Source organism: Opisthorchis viverrini (assembly GCF_000715545.1).
Source record: "Opisthorchis viverrini unplaced genomic scaffold opera_v5_5, whole genome shotgun sequence".
In the NCBI taxonomy this organism is placed as follows: Eukaryota; Metazoa; Platyhelminthes; class Trematoda; order Opisthorchiida; family Opisthorchiidae; genus Opisthorchis; species Opisthorchis viverrini.
The window spans coordinates 2593851-2618756 of record NW_008751661.1 but is presented as its reverse complement, the minus strand read 5'-3'; the positions used below and the strand labels follow the sequence as shown (position 1 = coordinate 2618756).

Below are 24906 nucleotides of genomic sequence, written 5' to 3'. Positions count from 1 at the left end.
TGAGTATACACCAAAAACCTATCTAGTTTTTTACACTGTCACTACCAACCCAGAATAGGTCATTCATCAAAACCAGTGACCGGTACATGACCACGCTACGGAAAGCAACGATTATTTGACTACCAGAACGGCATTACTTGCGAGAATAGAGTTTGACGCACTGTTGTTCATTACATTTGAAGTTTTTTAATTCGAAGCCAATATTCAACTAGTTTCACTAGGTTAAGTAGGTTTCGAACGGTCGAGAGTGGTGTAGGCGTGGGCTTCTGCTCCTTAGTGAGTGTTTCGTCCGTTTGTATTCCCAAGTTGAGTATTTTATTTGTGGACACTTAATCGCCAATCCACGTGATATAAATGTGTAGTTAGGAAGCGGAGCAGCGGTGGTTATACAGAGGGCAAGTTTATGGACTATGTAAAGAAACGACTGTTGTATTTGGTCAATTAACTGCGGTGCTAACAAGCCCATCAGGACTATAGAAAGTATCTTATGTGATCATAGTACGTTCGGAAGTAATCACTGTTGGCTTCTCTCTAGGACGATCTTCATTCGTCATAGGGATATGCCGAATTTTTCGATCTGCTCCCAGTATTAGACCTTCATGTGCACTGCCTTCCAAGACATACCTGCTGTCCTATGTTGAGCAACCATTGTGGGTTTTCAGTTTTTAGGTTTTGTGCCCTTTTGGTATACCGCATGCCCCCTCTGTGACTCGACAGCCTCGACTCAGCCTTCATATTTCCCACTGCCAATGTGATAGTCACGAACTAAATATGCTATATTTGAACTATTTTTTGAACGCTCAACTGCTAATTTGAGCATCAGTAATGAAATAGGTGGGTGGAGACTGTCGACGAAAATTTAACGGCTTACTTTGTTGCATCCGACTGAGTGCAGATCATTTGACCAGATGTCTCATAGGCAATCACAACTGTAGGGAACAGATAGGATGGTACTGATCCCACTCTCCGATCTACTAAGGCTCTTTGCGGCCTGGAGCAGTCATTCTGGTCAATTTATTTTATAGGAGGAAAAATAGCAATATTTACCATTCATGAACAAACTAATTTCTCTTTCCACAACGGCCTCGTGCTTGGGTCAACTTCCTAACGATAATTTGCATCCATACTGGTTTAGGGGGACTCGCTGATTATTAACAGTCAGCTCATTATTATGGTATCCTGTGTACCTGTAGTTTAATGATTTTCCTAACTACTAGGACTGAACGTTGTTGGTGACGGTGATACGGTATCTAGTTTCACGAATACGTAGATAAGCTCTAAGCTTGTTCTTGTTCACTGTGTGCTTTGCTAGGGTCTTCCCTGCTCATTTTCGACATCACCGACCTTGTGGGAGATTAGGGTTGCATTAGCAAGCGAAACTGTATTTCATCAGTTGTGCTGCTGGGTTCAGGTAACCTGTTTAGCTCTAAAGCCTATTTTCGTAAGGAGCGCCTCAGTTGGGTGATTTCGGATCTATCTGCTGCTGTGTGTATAATTCGGCAATCCATCTTTTACCCGGTTTGTGTCTGTGTGGCCTGACTTTTACCCCATAATCTTCTTCGCAGCGGCATCACCACGGGCGTCATCATCACCGACACGCTGGCAGCCATAAGAAACATGCTGGAGAAAACACTGCTTCAGAGCAACCGGAATGCAAACAACAGTAAATCAAAACATGAAATTTCGTCCGCCTCTTTTTCAGAAAGGTGGCGCATGTGTCAGCATGTTGATCCGAACGTTTAATTCGACATCAACGCATTTTGTACCACCCCCCACCCCATTGGGTGGGAATTTTTAACCGATGTCCGCTGTCTGTTTATTGACTCTTGAGTGTTCCAAGCAGAGTACCTCAATGTTTGATCGACCATCTGATAGTGCCTTCTGTGCTCGTGGCTGCGACTGCCATGGGGAGCTGCATGGTTTTATACTTTCAAAAGAGCCCATTTATATGCACCTCTGCGAGACTCTGGCTCGTACAAGGGAACCAAATTGCTGCATCCCACTTCCATGGGTAGTCTCAGGTGGGTCATAATTAGTTTACGGTAGCCCCTTCGGTGGAAGACCGTCAAAGGAACGAGGAAACGTGTTCTACCTTCGAAGGTCTTGTGAGGACGCGTGCTCAAATTAGAGCACTACTGAGATTGGTTCGTCTTTAAAAAGCCTTACTAGACCGGAGTTCCGCCCTAAACGAGGCAGTGCCTTTCTAATCTCGTTGCTATTTTAGACGGGGAACTATAAATCATTTGGTCTGGTGTGGTTTAGTCAATATATCTGTTGACATCACTGCTCGTTTCTCATAAGCAGGGATGCGTAGTTTCAATTTTTTTTCGTAAATTCGCCCATTATCACCGAACGTGCCATCTGTTGATGACTGGCAGGTTGCTCTGAAACGGAATGTAGCCGTATCGAGAAGGCTTGAAACTCATTATTTTCTTGCCCTTCAATGAAGTGCTGGAGATTACATATCGACAACCGCGAGCGGTTTGTTTCTTAGACCTGTTATCGCATGGTTCGATATAACAACTGTCCGCATCTCATGATCGAGAATTTGTTGTTGGGAACGAAGGCCCCCACAATGAGTATTTTGACTCTCAGAACACTCGAGGCGATCAAAAGATTGTTTTGGTGAGGTTGTAATAAGGGAAAACATAAATTGGGAGAATAGATTGTTGACAAAATTCCAACCCAGGGATATAAATGCCTTTTCGTGACACTGATGACCTGAGTATATGGACTGGACGAGCTACTTCGGGGGATATTCTGTCGTCGGTTCTCTAAGAAAAGAGGCAGAACTTGCTTCGGGCTTTCACTTTGTGTTTTTCTACCTGAGGCGTTTGGTATGGCAGGTTTCATCATAGGCATAAGTCCCTTCTCAGTTTTGCGAACGAATCGGGGAATCTTTAAAAAATCCCAGTACCGATTAGAGGTCAGCCGCCGGTCTTTCATCACAAAATAGTTGTAAGGCGAACGTCACCGAAACAGTATTCGATCTTTTGTTTGGAGTTCCTTCAGGCCAAACCACGCACATTCGTTGGCTCTCTGACTTTATGGTTGAACAGTTGAAACCTGAGCAATTAAACCCAAACCAACAGTTGTGAATTATGCTGGCGCAAAATGAACACAGCTAGTTGTTTTGGCCTCAAGATTGGTTCGCTGACCTGCAGATCCAAGCGTTTTTACTATTTGTCGTAGAGGGGAGAATATTGTGAAACAGTGACTTCTCTAAAACTCCATTATAGCCCACTCGTTACATCAAACAAAGCAGCGGACGGCAGGGATATCGCTTGAACAGTCCACCTTAGTCTAGGCTGCTGGAGCGAGACCTCAACGAACACATCGGGATTGTAACGCACTGCGTGCTTGTAAGCGTGCTACCAGCTTCAAAATCCCGTATGCTGGTGATGCGCAATGTGTGTGAGGCGAGACCTTGGTACAATTTAGTTAGTCGAATGGACTATCTTGGTAAGGAGCGTTCATCTTCACTTCTGCGATATCCCCAGTTTTAGTAGGTAAGACAGCGAGTTAAGTCGATTGTGACCCAGGTTCTCTTCCTTTGAAGTGTCGAAACATGCAACCATCAATTAATGAGGAGGAATTCGGGTACGTCAGCTGGCTTTCAACTGACGCGATGTGTCAGTCCCGTACGATTGAGCGCTCAGTACAGCATTGATTGCCATATGGTTGGTTGACAGTGCACCTCAGTTAGTGCATAGCAACGACTCATCAATCAGTAGTTGTTTAATAACTGACGCGATGTGTCAGCCCCGTACGATTGAGCGCTCAGTACAACATTGATTGCCATATGGTTGGTTGACAATGCACCTCAGTTAGTGCATATCAACGACTCATCAATCAGTAGTTGTTTAATGGAGGACTGAGGTGGTAACTCTTATTCGGTACCTTAAACCGTACGCTTTCAGGTTTGAGGCTTTCCTTATTAAGGTGTTCCATGTCCTTATGATCAAATGGTGAGCGTACACAATGTCGAATCGGAGGGCGATGCTAGTTGTCAGCGTTCCTAGCGGAGAGGGTCTAGTCCAGGCTGTCGTAATTCTGGTTCTACTGGGCTTTCTGGACCCTACACATCTGTCAATGTTGTGGACTATAGGTAGCTCGGGTACGCTACTTGGTCAATGGTCTGTTCGCAATCCGACTACCAAGCTAGACTAACAGACCAACAACCAAGCTGCACGTTCGTTTCCTGAAAAAGTCTTGTTCTACCGTTGTTCGGTCAGCTGGGACCGTAATCTCGCCACGTGATGCTACAACCGATAGTTTTGCTAAATTCTGCGCGCCGTCCCCATGAGGATTCCGGCAGAAAGCAGCGACTTTCGTTTCTGGTGATATTTTTGAATTGATTGGGTCGATTGAGTAGGTTTTCTAATAGTTTTCGAGTAGTCTGGTAGTCGCACTTTACCGGTCACCTATCGGGGATATGGATAGCCCGTTGGGGTTTCGTTTGTCACCCATTGATATTTCAATGGTACACCTTTACAATGCAGTAGTTCCGCTGAGGACTGTTTTTTCATAGAGTGACTTGTCTTCGCTAGGGGGGATTTCACACCCAATCATGTTTGATGGGGACCTCTACGGGCACCCCTCTTGAAGAGATTTCGGTACCGGTAGTTTGGACTCCACATTTCTAGGTACAATGTCCTCAGTGTATTCATCGATGGTGTCATCAATCACTTGTAACCATTGTAAACTGCGCTACAGCAGTAATACAAACTAGTGCATAACTGTCAAACTATCATGATAGCAAGGGATTGGAATGATAGGGACTTAGTGCAAATAAGTCATGTCCTTAAGGAAGATCATCTAGAATAGGGAGCCTACACCACTGAACAGCACTGGAAACATCAGCATCATTTCGAAGTCAGGCGCCACGAACGGGATTGACCCCGCATCCTTTGTGAAGTCAACACGGCATAACCCTAGCGCACAACAGAAGTTGAACTTTAGTTGGGCGATTCGGCTAGAAAATCACAGTAATGGTGCCACAAATCGGTTGCGTGCCATACCTTGTGAGTTTTCCAACCACCTGCAAACAGGATCACGTGAGCCCTACCTAGGGAGGCCTGAAAATCTCAGTGTGCAGCCTGACAGTGGCCTCTCGCTTCAGGTTACCATATCATCGCCTGTCCCGTGTGAACTTTCCGCCGACGATGGCTTGGAGCGGCGAACAACTCTTGTGCATACAGTGTTTGGATGTACGTATTATATACTTCAACCTGGCAAGTTTATTCTGTTGTCCTATCGGTTCGGATCCGTTAGAAATTACCGGCCCACATCACTTCGTTGCGGATTCGCTGAGGCCACCTAATTCATGGTGTTCTATGGAAACAATAGTGGTCAGACCCTTGGATCTCTCAACCACCGAGTAAGACTTCTCTTGTTCTTAATACATAACCCTTCAGCTCTAGCGAAATCCGTTCCTAACGCCATGAATGACGCATATTGGAGAAAGCCGCTCGCACCTTGATTATGCGCCCTTGACTTCATCTGTTACAGTACACTCAAGGCTCATGCAGCTGCCGGGATTCGTGGAGCGGCCAATAAACCCAAGCTCATTCTGAAGTTCCAGAGAAGCTCAAAATGGTGGGGGATCTTGGAGTAGGGCTGCGCTTTGCTGGTGCACTACAAATGTCCAAGGTAATTCGCGTGCGCAAATAACCGTCAAACAAAAACGATGGCATCCGCATAATCGAAGTCCATCAATACCTGTCATGGTCTATTGGTGTGTGCACCCCACGGCAATGTCGAAGGCAAAAATGAACAAAAAAGCAGAGGGGATAGTCTTGATGAACTCCACCAGTTCGTAAGAAAGCTTCTGGACGGAACCTAACCCGAACAAAAACATGGGAATAAAAGGCATCAGAAGTGTTTACGAAATTCGAAGATACCCCACTCTGATCAGAGATCTTTCGGACAGCAAATCTGCTTTAAAGTCGAGGAAGCGTGCGACTTGCTCGGCGGAATAAGTAGCGCTACTCAAACCCTTCACTTAATCTGACATCTGTTGGTTTCGAGAAGACGTTCTCTTTGAATAAAGTTTATTGGGTTCTCATCGGGTAAACTGGCCAACTGTGCCATCTAGTCGAAGGCTTGTTAGAAATTCGGAACAGCACTCACATACCAGTCGGAAACGATCTTAATCCTCCACCAGCGAAGTATGAAAGCAATTACCAGCAAACTCAGCTGCGCTGGTCACTGCCGTCTTCCGGGTTGGGGACCCCGAGACGGGCCACATCAATGGCTGGAGACATTGTCAGATATGGCCCACTCGCGCCCTCAATGGCGCTCGTGCATCCAAGCTATTGCCTTCAATGCCATATCTCCTTTCCAACCCACCTCACTTGACAGCCGACTGCACCTATCCCCCCCCAAAACATCGGTGAACGAAACTGCGGCAGCTAGAACCACTGTACGACGAGTACGCGGTTATTACAGCTGACAATGATGATGATGATGATCAATCCCCACCGTACACAGAATGAAAACTCTTCACAACTTTGGTATGGTAGCTAATTTTTAGGACGGGGACAGGACAACGCGTATTTTCGAACCACTCAAAAATATAAATATTTGTGTTGCCTCAGGTATATGCTTACGAGCTATGGGTGAAGCAGATGTTCGTGGTTAAAGACTAATGTAATATGTTCACTGTACGAAAAACTACACTGCGGCGAAACATTTTTCACACTCCACAGTGCCGCCTGATATGGATTGCGGTGACCCCTCAGCCCTAAGTTCTCCGCCACTACCGGAAGCAATAACACGTGGACCCTTCGCTTTGAATAGGTGGGAGGTGTTTAATTCACATCGTGAGCACCGGAAGGATCCAAGTGTGACTTGAGTCAAATCCTGAAGCTATTTTTGAGAAGGGTGCGTACAACACGTACTTCTGTCCATGATAATCTCAGTGACGGTAGTTGATAATTTGAAGGACTTAATATTACTGTTTCCAGTTACCTGAATTCCCCATTCTAATGCAAGAGAAAGTAGGCGTTTGTGTTGTTTCAACTCCATCTGCTAATCGGTGACTATCAGAGCAAGTTTTCACTGTCACCAGTTGCATTATGCCGCGGTTTTCAGCTTCATAGACAGGAGTGCTTATGTTTACTAAGGACGGACAGTTTGCTAAGGCGGAACTACGAGCCACCTAGTCAAAGCAATGCCCCAAGTCAACCTATTCTACGAATAAAATCGTTAGATGACGCCCATACCCATCCTTTTGGTGTGTACGGCAGACGCGATTTATCTCGTATTTGTGTAGCGTCCAACGGCCAGCAAGACGCAATAATCACATAACACTGCTGCCAATATTGATCCTTTTCGCGTAGACCCTTTGGCTGGCTATTTAGCTATCGTATTTTCATAGAAGGCTGTCAAAAATAACTGTTCGCTGAACTGCATAATGAATACGACCCCGTTCGGCAAGTGCACACACGTACCAGGTGCCTAGTTGACTGTGCGTATTCCAGTCGGTTTAAGGTCATCCATCGAGTGCATCCTTGTTTTCACTTTTAACGTCGGTTCATTTTCCGCCTGGCTAAAAAAGGACCATCGCATATCGGGAAGGATATTCGATTTTTCCACTTTGTATTGATTAGTTCGGTCAGTAGCGGCCGGACTAACGATAATTCGTGGCTTGCTAATTTGTAATCACTCCAAAGTGAGTTCACCGCAGAGAAAACGAGTGCTTCCAGTTACTTTATTCGAGTACTTGATTTACCTTCCTTCTACACTGCATACTCATACTAATTTCGGAATGACGGATACTACCTCCATCTTATCAGCAGTGTGTTCCACTGCGGCACCAAATCAGCTGTCTTGCGTACGTCACGACTGATTGTGCCGAACTCCGCGTAGGGATCGTTCTCCATACTTAGCAGGAGCCGAGTACCATAGGTTTGTACTACGCTTGATGACTGTGTTTTTATCAATGACGAAGCTGAACAATAATGTTCATAGCGGACATCCTTGTCTGATACTTTTTGTAGGGAAGCTTTTAGAGAACTCACCGTACACTCTCATCCGTCCAGAAGTATGCGAAAACGGGAGTCAGATCATGTTTACAAACTTTTGGGGCATACCTTGTTGAGCAACTGTAGTTAACAGTACTGATCGATCAACAGGATCAAACGCACCCTTAAAGTCAAGGAATATCAGGATTGTGGGTCGTATGCACATCTGGCGTTGCTCTAACACCTGACGATCTGTGAAGATGTGGTCAACGCAGCCCCTACCCGGTCGGAATCCCACTTGATTCTCACAAGTCAAGACTTCGAGTGCCACCATAAGACGACGAAGAATCAGTGACACCAGAAGCCTTGTCACAACAGACGTCAAACTAACACCGTCGTTGTTACATCCACTGCGAGTACCCCAGTTGTCTGGGACGGTCTCCTCCCAGGTAAACCCAAATAGGCTAGACAGGCACTGACTGAGGAATCCACCATCATCCTTGAAAAGAGCAGGTGGAAGGTCGTCAGGACCAGCAACACGATGACACTTGAGTAGAGAAATGCATTCGGACACTTCTGAGACTGAAGGTGGCTACATATTTACAGTCTGCCTTTGTGTTGAACGCCATGATTCTGGATTGCAGTTAGCCAGCTGAATTGCTTTTCGAAGTACTGTGTCTAGCGGTCCAAACGTTCTACTTTGCTCCATGTCAGGGAGCCATTTTGGTCTCTGATTATTTCGTTGACAAGAGGTTTTCGAGGAACGGTCGAACGAATCAAGTGGAACAGTTTGCGCACGTTTCCAGCATTCTTCGCACCTTCCTTTTCTTCGGCCTTCCGGGTCCATTAAGCTTCTCGGTCTGCGCGGACACTCAGTTTCATCTGGCGTCGGATGATACGCCGGGTGGAGTTGTGGCGGCCACGGAGAATCTGTCGCCGACTCTTCAGCAAAGACACGTTCCTATCAGAGATCCAATGCTTGGATGAGGTTGGCTGGATTATACCGCAAACAGGTAGTCCGGGTTTGAGTAGCGCTTTGGAGATTTTCTACAAGTGGCCGTTTACCTCCGACACCGTGCCGTCCTGCAGACATTTGAGGAGCTGGTTTTCATGGTTTCGTTTGACTTCTGGGTGCACTAGCTTCTCATCATCACACTTGGACTCCACGTGATCGGGAAGCATCCTAACTAAATGGATATCCGACCGTATTCACTTATCCGCACACCAACAAAATCAAGAATACCTGCATCTCAGGAAGATTTATACATTGAAAGAATCCGGTGTCTGCGTCCGTGATACATAGAAGTGAGGTGTGAAAAAATATAAAAATGGCAATGGATGAGAGGTGGTGTGAAGACGTCCGTCAGTGAACAATTGAATGCTCTCCCACAGAATCACAGTTGACTTGTTTATTCGGTGACTTGAGTTTACACCGCGCTCGCTCCTCTTGTGCACGAACTTCGTTCCGGTAGTCTGTGTAGTCAGCTGGAATATCAGCCATATGATCTGGATGGAGGGTTACTTCAGGGAACCATTCGCTAAGCATGTATGGCTTGAGCCAACCCACAAGTGGCGTTGCTCCAGGTTCGTAGGTGACAACTTCATGGTAGAACAGAATGCCATCAACCTTCGGGGGATGAAGAGAAAAACACGACATACTGATGGAGGAGAAACATGATGGCTGTATTAAGTACCTTCAAAACATATCAAATTGGCTCCGACATATTTACATCATTCTTTGTCTGCTTGCCACCGACGAGCACAGTATCTCGTGCGTTGTCAAGAAATGCCGCGTCTAAGTGAAGTTAATTACCAGATGAGTAACACTTTGGTACGTAACGAGTTCTGCCCTATTACGTTGGAGAGTAACAGGCGAAAATGGTAAAATATGGCTTTAGGTTCTTCGAGAGGACCAACGATCAACCGGAGGAAACTCTGAAAACTCACAGTAATCAGTGGGGGTGTCTGAAAAGCAATCAGGAGGTAGTTAGACCAAGGATAGCACCCAAAAGCAAATTCATCAGCTGAATTGCTGATGAGTGGACGCAGAGGTGGTCCAGAGGAAACAGCTTGAAACTGTTAACCAAAGGGTTACGTAGCCGATTGCCTACAGAAACCCGACCAGTCTCAATGGGGACGAAAGTTCCCGTGAATCTGTGCTTTTTGGGGGTTTGGTCACATCGAAGCCGCAAATTTTCAGAGCAACCAAACAACGTCCCACGCTCTTCAGAACGTTTTTGAATCCCATTGGGGGGCAGTTTTGGTTTGGTGAAGTCGATCGCCCCGTGATAGCTCCAGAAAGGGGATTCGGTTAGCCAGCCGTTCACAGGGACTCATCAAGAACAAAGTTAACATAGCCCACAATAGACGTACGTTCTCTCAGGAAGCTGACTAGACAGGTCACCTGCTGGCTTCAGTGAGGCGTGCTAAGCCACCTAGTCACTAGAATGCCGTTTGGAGAGCGTGTCTGAGTGTACATCTCATTGGTTGGCAGACAGGGTAGCACGAAGTATGGACAAACATGTTATACACACAATGCCAAGTGAATCTCACTGGTGATACTCAGACTTTTAGGCTCACTGCCTATTCAGCTCCCTATACATGATGCCGCTACACCTTCATTTTACGTGAACAAAACAACTTAAAAAAACGCGAATTACACGAGGAAACGAAACGCACACCGTTCCTCACAAGATAGAAACCTTAGGAAAATAGCTAGCCTCTTTAGAATACAATAGTGCCGGCAGTCAGGCTCGATTTCGTGTACGATCCCTTAAAAAAAGGATAAGCCTACTATTCCCACTCTTCGTGCTTGCCTGAAAGCGAAAATAGCTAGTGTCGTAAACATAATTCGTACGTGTCAGGTTAATAGTCACTTGAACGAAGTCTGGAATGTACAATTTCCAAAATGTGCAGTCTCTTTGAAAATCGCGAAATGATCACGTTGATGGAACTGAAAGCCCCCTCTGATAGGTCATAAACACAATAACTGAACTTCGACTTTTGCACAACTCAGGATAGTGACCGCACTTTTCACAAGCAAAAGTTCGAATACGACCTTGAAACCACAGTTTAGGCTCGAAGCTTTCTTCAAAATGATGTTCTGTCAACGCGACACAAACCTGGTTCACCGTTGTTGATACATTTCAATCCCGCAGCTTCAAGACCAAGTCTAGCCAACGCATCCACGCTGACTGTGAGGGGAGCATGGCTAAAAGATGATCTCAACAGTAATGCACTGGCTTACTAAAAACTCAACCTACAGGTACACTTAGAGGATTCGCGTGAATCGTGTGTTGTGGGATGGCACATTAACGACTGGCTGAATGATGCGCGCACGTCATTTCGAAACAAACGTGAAAATTGATAGCGATGGTGAACAAGTCTCTATCGCTCATCACCACTCCCTCCTAATGAACCTTACTCATCTCCCGCCAGAAACGCTGTACTAACGTACCACTGATGTCAGAAGGAAAACGGAGAGCCAAAGTGTATTCGAAACACAGACATCGAGGAGTTTTCAGCAACCTTATGAGTAGTGCGTTACACAAACATCTTTGTTAGCAGCAGCCTCAGGACCCGTTTTCAGTCGATAAGAAATCTAACCTACCAATCGGAATTCAAGAGATGCACGCGGCTTATGTGGTTTTGGTGAATATGGGGTGGTGCGTAAGGGTTGGTCAGGCCATGCACTAAATGATGCACGGTTTTAGATGATAATCACCGCCTTGCGTGAGAGTTAACTTAATTTAAATTCAGTATATCCTGTCGACGAAACTATGGCAGTCCGAAGTGTTCCGGACTGTGTGAATCGGACTTTACGTTCGGCAGACGGTACTTGAGAAACATCCTCTGGGTGGTCCAGGTAATCGAATTCTCTCCGCTTTATCAGTCCAAAATATTACGGCACTGAATAATGTAATTGTCTATGCACGCATTACGGACCATTTATTCTTAACACTGGGACTCCCTATCTGCTTCATGTGACCTTACTGAGGAGGGCTCCTGAACGTAGCGAGAGGAGCACATACTGATTCCGAAAGTGCATCGAGAGCTCAAACAGAACATTTGCTTATTCGTGTCAAATTCCTCGGACGGATGGAGAGAAATTGGGCCTCAGTCCGGTCATGTAAACAAGCTCTTTCGAGTACACTATCCCAATTGTTGGGAGTAAAAACACCGGAAGCGTGGCATTCAGTAGCACCATTGTTCTTCAACGTGTTTTGTCAAAACCAATCATTTGGCTCCTGATAAAAAATGTTAGGAATGAAAGCAGCTTTAACTAAGCCACATTCCATCAAGATATTGTGACTTGACCAAACCTTTTGCAATAGAACAACGGGCAAGTTGAAAACAAGCTGACTAGTTTCAAAGGTCCCTCGGCTATATCCGGTTAGAAATGCCAAAATTCGTTTGGGGCAACAAACGTGGATCTAGGCATGCCAGCGGGAACGAGGCGCTGAACTGCACGACGCCTGGGGACAACCCAGCTAATTGTTCCGATAAAACTGGTCCGTTGATGAATGAATTTCGCAGAAATACAAATAGCTGTTGACATGTCAAACAATGAGATTAGTTTAGATGCACTTCTAAGCAGAAATTGAACAGTACAACTATAGAACAACTTCAAGCAAAAAAAGCAGTTCAACCGACTGAGATGAAGCTTGGACTGCATGTATAGAATCAGACTTTTCAGAAAGTCGAGAAAACCAATTTCGAACTAAACTGGGTGAGTTACAAAGGTCTAACCGAAGCGTCATATCCATTGAAACAGTTTAGATGATCATTTGATACAAGTGCATTCTCCTAGGAAGATTAGCCGGGAGTCCAAAGGAGGCTGGGAATTTCCTAATACTTTGCACTGATTCTCTTGTGAGTTGTTGCTGGGGGACAGTGCACTGGAAAATCTTAATTCGCCCTTATAAACCTGGTTAAGAGCTGGGATGTAAAAACAAAAGCAATCAGTCTGATTTAGTCCGTGCGTGTTCTATCACGATACTTGTGTGTTCCAGCTAACACTCATGTTGATCATGTTCTTACAGTGCAATATATCCATAACAGAACAACTGAGACAGGGTCTCTGGTGAATGAATTGAAGAAGTGAGAAACGGCCAATGACTGCAATCCCCTATGTTAGGATGTTCCACCGTTTCAAAGAAATTGTCCGGCTTATACGAGGAATCTTCGAATCAGTGGCGACTCGGGGACGGTGTGTGATCCTGTCCAATTCGTCTTCTCTATCCCTTTGATCATTTCACGGTTGAGTAACTCTGCCAAAGATGACCCGTAGTCATCAGAACGTCACGCTGCATCACATACTCTGTATCGCCATGCCTTCCATCCAGAAAAGTTTACGCTAAGAATCTTAAAGTGCCCTGATGAAAATCCAGGGATAACCTAAGGGATGTACAAACTGCGGAATGAGGCCCAAATTATCATAAACTCCTCAGCACATCGCATCAAGTCGTCTTTCTCTGGATTTTTACAAGTCAACAGGAATCTATCATCTAGCAAATTTTATCAAGGCAAAATAAAGTGATGTCCTAAGAGGGTGGAGAGATATCGTAAAAGGATTCTACCTCAGAATAGTGCATGAAATAGTGAATCGAATGACGGAGAATATACGACGTTTACGCGACTATTGAGAAACAATTGAAAAACCGAAGAGGACGATCAACATGTTCGCTGAAAGTTGGTAGAAGCATGTGTGAATCACACAAACCTGTTTTCATGCGCTTTGATGATGATTTCAGACAAGGATAAAGCAGCTACTTAGTGCTTCGAAACCTCGGCACGGGTTGACTTGTTCACGAGGAAATCTAAATATGCTCTACAACTAGATAATTCTGACAACGTACGAGACGCGGCTACACGGGTACAGGCCGCAATAGGTTTGTTTTGGCGTTGAGAGCAGTTCGGTCAAAATACCCCGTAGAATACTGGTAGAAACCCAAATAGGGGCAGGCAACGTCGTCCGTAGTGTGACTGACTAATCAGAGATGTGACTATCAGAGTTTCCTTCTCAAACGGCAGAAACGCATGGATAACGGGAAAAAACTCACAGACAGGTACCTCATATTTTGGCTTCACCGATAACACGGCATTCATTGATTCCAAGTCGCAAGAATAGGCTGGGATGACTTCGAAACGAACCTGCGAATTAGAAAAGAGAAACTGAGACGAAATACTAAACGGAGAAGCAAGCACAGGGCCATAACTTATAGGGATGGGGGAGAAATCGACAGTCACACCAAGCCTTGGTAACAACATCGTGCAGGCAAAGTGAATCTATGCTGAAACGTGATCTCACGCTTGTTTGGAATTCTCATCAGTGTGTACCTCGAGAAAGGCTTGTACCCACAACCTTCCGAATAAGAATTTGAACACTACCAGCTGAAGTTTACTCACTTGTCTTAGATTTTTTTCACCGTTTGACGTCCAAACTTAGCGTACCGAGACACCGTTAGATGTTTGCTGTCACACACACTGGTATGTACGGTGTCGCTACCGCGCGTATGCACAGTGGTATCACCTAACACCTACACATTCGACTGCCTGATGCAAATGACGAGCATTGGTTGCTGTGCACAGTTTGTTGAAAAAACTTCTCTCATCGTGACGCTTTTGATTCCAAACACCTATAGGGCTACCTGTTTCCGCACCTCAAGTGTTTTGAAGTTCCAAGAGGTTAGTAGATAGGTTACTGCGGCATAGCATCGAATCAGCAAGGTCCTAATATTATTCATCCATTACGAGTGGACATAGAAACACATGAGTGGTTACACGCAATTGTGGGTACCCTACAGACAATCTGCGGTGAATATTCCAGAACAGGAGTGAAAAAACGGAATACTTCCGGCAGACTGAATTTCTTTAGGATCCACACACCACGCGCAAACTGCTGAGAACTGCCACTCATGACACCAGTCGTAGTTGAAAGAACGATGTGATGATGAGGGTTAGCTCGAAAATGTCGAAATCGAAAAGTGAGGGAGTATGAGCAGATAACAGCTCCAGGCGTCCGACAAGATCGGCGGTTTATTTCAGGCATGAAACCGATTTACTCAAGTATCCTAGACACAAAAGACCGATTTAATCAGGCTGCTCTAAACAAAGTAGACCGGCTACTAACAGAGGAACCACCAACCTCTAGTGGCAAATACTTATATATAGAGAGAGAGAGAGAGAGAGAGAGAGAGAAAGAGGGAGCGAGAGAGAGACGGATAGACAGGAAAAAGCGTTCATGTGTACCACTTTTTAGGTGCCTGACCTCCGTGCAACCCAAGGGAAGTACGAAGGCTGGGATACTTCCAGGTTACCTAAGCATAGGCAGGAGCAGCCGAGATGCTGAAGTTGAGTTCGAACGATAAGTTTTGTGGCCAGAAAGTTCACGACCTAGGCACCGAGCTGTCTTGAACTTAGAGGGAGGGGTTGACAGACAGGCAGCCGGATAGAAAGAAAACATTACTCTCACAAGCACTTTTGAAGTAACGGAAGTACGCAATTCTCATAGAAATTCTGTCTGAAGTCCCTCGTGTAGTTCAACATTAATTGGCTTAGTGATGGTTGTGCAACCCACAGCCTGCATCGGTTCTCTGCTCGTTGACCGCAACACAAACCTTCCCGTCCTTTCTCCGTCCAAAACTTTGAGATCACTGGCAATCAGCTATTATTCCTGTTTTATACGGAATTGAAAGCCGTTTCATATGGACCCAAATCCCCTACACCCGCAAATGCTACTTCTGGTAGAGAAGCCAGGATGACTAGTTTGAAGACTGCCAACACGCGTAGCTGAATTAGTAGAATAAGTCAACAAGTGTCCCTTAAATAATACTACCTTGATAAAACTATAAGTAAGGATACCCATCCTCGCTCGAAAAAGACTACTGTACGAGCGTGCACTTGACTTCGTCTTGAGCCAGTCTAAAGTGCGTTACCATCCTTCGACGCAATTGTGTTTTTAGATGAGAAAATAATGAAAACAGTGGTCAATCCGTAGAGAAAACCCACCGGATCATCCTCTTGAGACTCCTCTATCTGGCTATGTAGGTACTGTTCCATCCAACAGCAGCGTTCGCGAAACTGAAAAACAATTAATTCACAAAAGGTTAGAGAACACAAAACCCCTTCTTCACCGTAGGAGAACGATCGTATAAGGCATATGGGGACTGCACTATGTTACGCAAAGTGTGCGAAGTTCGGTTGTTTACACAAATAGTTGTCTTCAGAGAGCTTTAACTATCCACAAAATATAAACAAATGGACATTTGTACCACCTTGAATTGGAGTTAGGCGGCACTATGCGCTTGGGCTCGAACCATGGGGCAACAGATGCTTTTATGGTTGCAAATTCAAACACATCCGTTGAGCAAGCCAAGTAAATTTTGGAACTTCGTGTTAAATTAATGCTCATGAGACCTTTCAACCTCTAGATGGGGCGCGGTATATAACTTCGAACGAGCTTTCATCAAGTGACACGGCAGTTAGGCGCCAAAAGGGTATCATAACTGAATGATTTTTATCTTTCTCACCTTCCGGTAAGCAGATTCACGCCCCTTTTATCTTGAATTATTTCCAACACTCTAAATACAAAGGGAGCATAAAAATGGCACAATGGACGTCCAGGTGATAAGACATGAAAACAATCAGCAGAGTAATTTTATCCTCGTACCGCTCAAGAGGGTGATTACAGGAAATTTGTGGCTGATTTGAGATTGGGGCCAGCTCGAACATTTGTGACGTCCATTGATGGAGATCATTTGCCAACATTGTTCAGGCTAAGATGGTTATGCACATCTTACGGCAGATCCACGGTGCAGAAATGCCAGTGGCATCTGCAAGAACCTGCTAGCAGAAGGTCGATGATGAATCGGTATATTAATAAGTAAGAAAAAATACACGAAAGCAAGTTACAATGACAGAAGAACTCGAAAGTCAAAGACAGTAAAACTTACTGGCAAGCTGGCGTAGCAAGTGCCACGATACCGTATTAGATCTAAAACCTTGAATTCCAACGGTAAATCGGTCGAAGCATTATCCCCGTCACAGATCTGCATGGAGTTGTCTCCAGATGGTGCCGTTAGGTTCAAGAGAATGCAGTCAAGCATCGTGCAGTAGGTCGCATTCTGATGTTCGCTTTGTCCCAGCCCTCCACCTGGGAGTCGCGAGACCGTTTTCTTCAGTACCCATCCAGTTCTTGATATAATCCGAGTAGAGCCCTGAAAAGAGGAAATTTGGTGGTTAGCAGTATGTTAAAAAAAAACGCGGTTCAGTGAGAAGCTATTTACAACCTACACAGTACGCTACTTGTGAATCAAACGTGCAAAACACAAGCCCTCATGAACAGACACTTTTGAGCAGAATAATCTGCCTCTTATAGCACAAGAAGTTTGACTGTTAGCTGAATTTCTGTCTAAAGAATGCACGCCATGATAGCGTTCACGTAAAAGTTCTGAGTTCCAGCGTAATGGACGAAGCATATTACTTACACACAACGGTTGCACATGGTCCGCAGTGGTCTTTACGCGTGGGATAAACTGTGAAGCGAGTGATAACCCGGCGCTAGGACCTACATATTATATACTATGAGTTCAGTGAGACACATTCGACCCGAAAAATTGGGAACTCATTCTAAAATGGTCACGAGCAGGATCTTTTTGGTTACTACAGAGTTCCTCTGTACGTATAAGAATCTAACCGCTCCATCCATAAACTTTGCAGGTCGAATTACAGATCACAGCGAAGGGCGACGCCTTCTGTCGCCATTAAACGGTGGAGTAAATCAAAAGAATTCTGCTTGATTGGCAAGAGACAGGCCACGGTAAATAAATGTCATGTCAGCGGAACCTGCAACCAAATAAAAGACGTGAGATCACACCCTACCTACGCATCTCTAGAGATGCCGTAATCCGATATCCGTAATTTACATTCACATTATCTGACTGTATCATCGTCAGTGCCATTAGCGTCATCACTATGATCAATAGCTTTCTAGCTGTCTCGTTGCGGATTGGCTGACACCGCCTTGCACGACCTATGGTTCCGAGGCAACAGCTGTCGAAGACCTAAAGACGTCCCGATTTCGCTGCTCAAACAGGCCACGTCTCAGCCATACAACAAAACAGCCCATACTGTGGCATGATACACACGTCTCGTGAGATCCTGGGATATGCCACTTTGCTGCCATTGATATCTCAAATTAGCAGATGCGATCTGAGTCATACTACAATCAAAACTCATATAGACTACAAGATTCGCAGAGATCCCTGTAATATCAAGTGTCACTCCTTGGATTGCAGATGGTATGCACAATGACTGTATGTCCAAGAGCATTAATTTACACTTAGTGGTTGCAAAGCATGTGCCAAAGAACGGGAGAAATTTGATCTGTCTTTTCAAAAACACGCCCTGTGGGCTACATACGTAGGCGTTTTGACTAAACCTGACGGAGTGTGAAGGTGTGGTCAGTCCTTACAAGACCGGAATCCCGTTTACTGCTCTCGAGTCAGTGTTTCAATGGTTACCATAAAGTAGGTGACATCAAGTCTCGTTAGCATTGTTGTCAAACTGACCCCTATCCAGTTATCACTGCACTCACTATGGACCTATTTTGAAAACGGGAACTATTACAGAATTTGCCCAGTTGTCTAGGACAGTTTCCTCTTCTGAATGGAGGCAAATAGATGACACAAACGCCGGATGAGGACTTTGTTTCAATATTTGAACAATGCGACTGGAAGGTTTCGAGGAACCTGAGACTGTCAGTGCCGACTGACCCGTAGTTGTCACAGTGAAGACCAGTGTACAACGAATGGGGTCGTCAGCCATACGGACGGGCCTGCAAGTAGAGCACTGTTAACGGGATAGGGAGATGATGAAGAAAAAAGTGTCAAAAAGGGGAAGTCAGCGACAGCCTGTTTTCGCTTACCCGTCCCGTTGTGTGCAGCACTAAAGGCGACCCAGCTGATGACATCACGGGTCGGCTGCCATGACATGATACGAGTATTTTGTTGAGCTTCATGTTTGTACGCTAGCTGATTTACTGAGAGGGCACCCGCACCTAAGTAGAAGGACGATCAGGGCCATAAACCAAAGCCTTTGGCCAAAAATCCTGACCACAAGGCAGCGGCACCTGGCGGGAAATACTAGCGCCTTGCACTTTTCTAAAGAACAAACCGCCACAAATGTTTCAACCTACAACTTGCAGAACGAAGAAACCAGACCTCTACCCATCGACCTACCTGAAATAACATAATCGCTGAGTATCGAACGGACACTCCGTAGTGTTGTTCAATGGGCCACGGAGACACACAAGCCACAGTAAGTTGTAGTTTCTTTGAGAGGATCGTCTGACTGAGCACTGAAGGGGTCTGCTTTTTTTCCTTACTATAATCTCTCAGCATGCACCCCCATATCATAAGTCGTGATTACGCGCTGGTGAGACATCTGATTCCAGATGCGGAATCGAACGGGTTTAATTGATTATTTCACTGGGTCTCACTGCTGAATCTCAGTAATTACACAGCCTAAAAGCGATAAGGATAGCCAGCTACTTATTATCGACGAGTAGTGCACGCATTGAAAAAAAATCATTTCCGGGGACAGTTGGGTGCAATTCTAAAATGCATTCAGGTAACGTAGGGTGATGAGAGTACTGAGCAGCTAGGACGCATTTGCGGAGACGCACTCCTAAGTTTGGAATTCTCACAAAATTGTAATTCGCTCAAACTTGGATGCCGAACTAAGTTGTCATTTTTTACCCGAAAAGCGATGTTTCACGATCGCCTCAGATCTAACTTTGCCTACAAATCAACTTGACAACTCGGGCGACAAATATCATTCAAGGCGAATCAGAGAAATGTGTGATGGATACAGCATCTCGTCGAAAGAAAATAACAACTTTAGAACACAGCTTAGAGAATATGATCATTTTCCGACCCCTGCAATGTAAAACTAAAACCTACGGGCGCGATGCAAACAAAACGGGGACCAAGTAAATGCAGTGAGCAAAAGCGTGAAAAACTGTTGCGCCACAATCGACTGGCCTATGGCCGACAGTCATGCGATCAGAGTATAAGTCTAAATTCATAAACTCACTTCCTAGGTGCACAGACCTACAAATAATTTCACTGTCGTCAGACAATGATACTGAACGGGTTCTAGTATGTAAACACGCATTTGACGAAACATTCTAAAACCAGTGTTAAAAGTATTCACATCACTTCTAAAATAGGATAGAGCCAGTGGCTTCCTTGGATGTCTAGTAGGGAACCTGACTGCAGTATCATCAGCCCGTCGACGCAGCCTTTTGCTCAGTTCTAATTGCACATCAAGATTTCACACAATAACGGTGCTATCAGCTCACAGATTCGGTCTACACTGCCCACCTTTATGCGACCACAAAAGCTACAAATGGGACTTCAGTGAACAATGAAGACACGCCTAATGAGACTATGTGTCTCTTAGCTCCACTGAGTTTATTGATAGCATTCACGGATATGAGGTATTTCAATAGATACACTGGCTTTAGGATGTCCACCACTCATCTATCTGGGAAGCGAGGTGGGATATGAACAAACCAAGGACAGGAATAGGTGAATGACTTGTTTGTGGAGTCTCAGAATAATACAGGCTAGGAGTCTGATGTTCTGAAATGCATCGTTCGCTCCAAAATGCCAAAAATCTTACTCCTATCTGATTGATTGTTTGAGGATAGATTCCTCCAAATTTTTGGTAGCTCGAAACTAAAAGTAACTTGCCAAGATACTCACTAACGTCTAGAAGCACTATCCCCTCTCCTTGTTCGGACACCAGCAGATAAAATTCTGGCGACCGAGTAAGGACTGAAATACCTGACAATATCTTGTTATTGGGCACACTTGCAGACATCAGTAGTGGAATAAAAATGGGCTGGAACTACGCTGGCTGTACATCGCCTGCCATAGGTGGAATGGATTCGGGAATCAGCTCATCCTCGCAGATCGTCGCCGTGAGGTGGATAAAAAACGGCAAAATACGCAGGACTTTGGACACGAAAGTTATGCAAGTTCATAGAGGAACACAACTCGTTTCGACTGAAAACTGCGTCAATACGGTTTACTACAAGCATAGACATCGTCCACTTGACTGAGATAGACAACGTGGCAAATTCTAAAAGTGGTGCGTCATCAAGCACCTATGTATGTACTGAGGTTCTTTCTATATCAGCCAAAATAATTGATGCCCGCTCAAGCACTTAGAAAATACCTCAAACATATACTGTACGGACAAGTGAACACTGGCTACAGGTCGACAAACTTTCATGCATTTAGCGAATATACACTCATTTGCAAACTAATTTGGTCCTTTCGAGAGACTCACCTGGAACCCAGCTGAAACTCTCGTTTATGATGTTCTCAGGCAACTGAATGTGCTGCACCAGGCCGCCTCATGTTTTAGTCGCTACGATATTTGAAATACTGCGATACGTGTATATCTTCGAAGTGTACTACTCATAAGGTTGCTGAAAATCCATCGACATCCCCATTACAAAGATATACATGCATCGCGATATTTCAAATATCGTAGCGACTGAAACATGAGGCGGCCTGGTGCAGCACATTCAGTTGCCTGAGGACATCATAAAAGGGAGATTCAGCTGGGTTCCAGGTGAGTCTCTCGAAAGGACCAAATTAGTTTGCAAATGAGTGTATATTCGCTAAATGCATGAAAGTTTGTCGACCTGTAGCCAGTGTTCACTTGTCCGTACAGTATTCACGCATTTATTTTTTTGTTTGCTTAGTTATATCGTTTAGCCTAGTTTCACACACCATCAGGACGAAAGAATCGATTCCAGGAACATTGTAGTTTGGTGATGTGTCCCCCGAAATAACAGATGAATAGCGCACATGAGTCACGTACCCGCCAAAACCTCTGACATTCGGACAGCTAAGTTTTTATTAATTATGCATAAAGAATGCGCTCAGCAGAAAAGCAAACATTAGTGGGTCTGCAAGAAATATTTAATTTGCAGAAGTCAACCGTCCAAGTATTTCGCAATCACCACCTATGAATAAGGTATTGAGTACTCTAGTTCTCATAAAAACAGGAATAGCGGAAAGGGTAACTAAAGATCTCTCTGTCCGGGTCAGTACTTCTGGAATAAATACGAGCATGTCGACTTATCTGAATTCCGGCATTTTGGTGTTTCGGGATAACAGCACTTGTACATGAAGCGAGAGTGATGGACGGCATTCCTCAGTGATGAGCNGCAGCCATCGGCTAGATTGGATTGTAATATGGGTGTCAAAAATTTTTGCTTCGAAGCCATTCTCGGCCTCACCACATTGATGCATGATCAGAAACGGTCTGCTCCATGAGGCTGCTCACTGTCTCGAAAACAAAAACTGGTTTGGGAACGACGACATATGAGTAGGTAAGTCCGAAACACTAAAATTGTTCATTATTTAAATAACTCCGCCAAGTTCGCATAATCATTTTGTGTTGACGGCAGTCAAATGAATCCAACCTAATCTCCCGTTTATAATGGTTGAAAAGTTTTCACCAACCTCATGAGTGAGTCACAACTTACATTCTTTAGTTCCTTATATTTAGGTGTCGATAGAGGGAAAAATGGATTCAATAACCTTTCCGATTATCGGCGGTCTCGGTTTCTTCGTCCTTAATAATCGAAAATTTTATTTTGACGAAGATGGGTCAGTTAGTAGAGAATATACGATGGCTGAGAAGCTTTGCTAATCAAACTATGGAGGCAACAACCCAGAGTATAATTATGTAAATGGGCGACTCCGAGAAAAAAATGAGTTTTTCGTCTCCCGAGGTAACAACAGATCCACTATTAGTCCCTGTTGTCGTCGTACCGGGTTCAACATTATTTAGAACGCCATCGTTATACAGTAACGCCAGAACGAAAGCCACTGCAATGTCCGTAATTTGGTGCATCATTATAAATCACAAGGCACCCGAAATTAGATGCGGCTCACCTGCGCTGCCCAAACAAAAACATGGCGACCTTTTGGACACAGTTTCATCATGTAGTTCTCATGAAACGTTGGTGGCAAGAAAAGCAACCATTCGGCCAACATGAGATGAGCAGAATAGGACCTCCAACTCTTCCCGTGATATTTTTTTGGTTTTTGGGCCCAAGGATTGCAAAGTAGGGCGGAATCATCCTCCGTATTTTCTTGCGTAGCATCTTCAAGGGAACGTAGACCACGATTGGTATCGAATTTTCCGTCCCTCTGCTTTTTCCTGTTCACTGCGGCAAGTTCCTCTCTCCATCTTCGCTGTTGATCGGCGATGCGTCCACTATTTTTGTACAACGTAATTCTTGGATGCTTTTGACGGTCTTCAACGACAGTGGACGAATGGTTGAAATCCACTGCCAGGCCAGAATCTAACTGAGATAAAATACTCTCCATGCAAGCGTCTTCCATGGATTTTCCAGTTAGCCTCTGATGAGGGGAAAAGGGGTGTTATGGGATTTACGAAAATTGACAATGATGAGAACAGACGGAAGGGTGTTAAGAGCGACTTCGGCTGAGTGACTACAGTCGGCAAATGTTATAGGCTAGCAAGCGACATTAGCACAACACCACTTAACAACGGAGATTGACGGGAATGATTCTCAAGAAATAAAACTGGTCAAGACTAATATGATTACGGCCCACGAACAACACAAGACTAACAGCTGACTGTAGGCTATACCTGGACCTTTCTCTGGAACTCCATGGTCCAGAGGCGCGTAAGTCGGACTTAAAAAGTAAGACTGTCCTCCAAAATTCAACTGTTCCAGAAAGTTGGGATAAGGATGAGAAGTGTAACAGGTGTCAAGTTATGCTTTTTACCGAAGAAGGATCTGATCACAAGGTACCGGAAGGTGGGCAACACCTAACCTAGAGGTACAGCATCAGACACAAAAAGGCCCAAGTTAACCAACTACATTAATAGACAGAGTTACTCGCCGGTATGGCAATGTCATTCTATCAGTGACGCTGTTGTACCCATTTTCTTATTCTAAACTTCTCAGATTCTCAAACAACACTGGAACCCTAGATGTGGAACCTGGAATGCCTTACGGCCTCGAACACCACTGAGCTCTTGGTTCAAATGATGCCCACTCTTTCAGTTTAGTCCACAGGAGTAAAGCGGTTTCAGCTACAGATTCGTTAACCAAGGACTTCATACTCATCTGTAAAAATGCGGGCGGAATGTCATCCGGACCAGGAGCTCGGCGGCGCTTAAGAGATCACATGCAATCATAAAACGAGGCCATACATGGTTCTAGGTACACCAATCAAAGTTCTACTGCAGTTCGGCGACCCGAGTTACGGCAGGTGGTCACGAGAATTGTCGTTCAAAGTGCTCGGCCCAGCGGTTGAAGCATCTTTCTTTACTGAAAATGGCGGCGATCCATGATAGCCACCGGTTCCCGGGGGACGGTCGCGCGGATTGAACGAAATAATCTCTGGCATTTCCAGCTTTTTCTTTTCTTTAGCGACTGTTACCTACAGTCCATACGCTCAACTCGGTCAGTAAGACCGTAAACAACTGGATATCAATCTTTCAGCCCTGACTATCATCTGAAAGCGTTTAGCACTGACAATAAAGAGGCCAGCCACACCTGCTTGTAGATAGGACTCGCTTCCCACTGACGTGACAGTGATCCAAAACTCACATCCAGTTGTCAAACTGACTTCTTCATCGGTCTCTTCTCGCTTTCGGTTGCATAGCCATCATCATCATCAATGACAGCAACATACTCGCTTCCGACGTGACAATGATCCAAAACTCACATCCAGTTGTCAAACTGACTTCTTCATCGGTCTCTTCTCGCTTTCGGTTACATAGATAGGACTTCCCACTGACGTGACAGTGATCCAAAACTCACATCCAGTTGTCAAACTGACTTCTTCATCCGTCTCTTCTCGCTTTCGGTCGG

The 24906-nt window shown here is 44.9% G+C and overlaps 2 protein-coding genes across 2 annotated transcripts in view; one reads left to right on the top strand and one right to left on the bottom strand.

Annotated features, from left to right (window-relative positions):
• Window positions 1–1873, top strand: part of T265_00531 (hypothetical protein) — a gene marked incomplete at both ends in the record, with an annotated part of 31192 nt that extends 29319 nt beyond the window's left edge. Inside the window, one exon of the mRNA XM_009164335.1 lies at window positions 1566–1873. Coding sequence (XP_009162599.1) covers window positions 1566–1667 — 102 coding nt within the window. The remainder of the gene's footprint in view (window positions 1–1565) is intronic.
• A 7342-nt stretch (window positions 1874–9215) lies between these two features.
• On the bottom strand, window positions 9216–24156 carry T265_00530 (hypothetical protein; the record flags this gene model as incomplete). The annotated part of the gene is made up of 6 exons (XM_009164334.1): window positions 9216–9594; window positions 14040–14120; window positions 15978–16049; window positions 16922–17185; window positions 22949–23417; window positions 24086–24156. 6 exons carry the CDS (start codon window positions 24154–24156, stop codon window positions 9331–9333), a joined length of 1221 nt encoding a protein of 406 aa, XP_009162598.1.
• Between the last annotated feature and the right edge of the window lie 750 nt (window positions 24157–24906).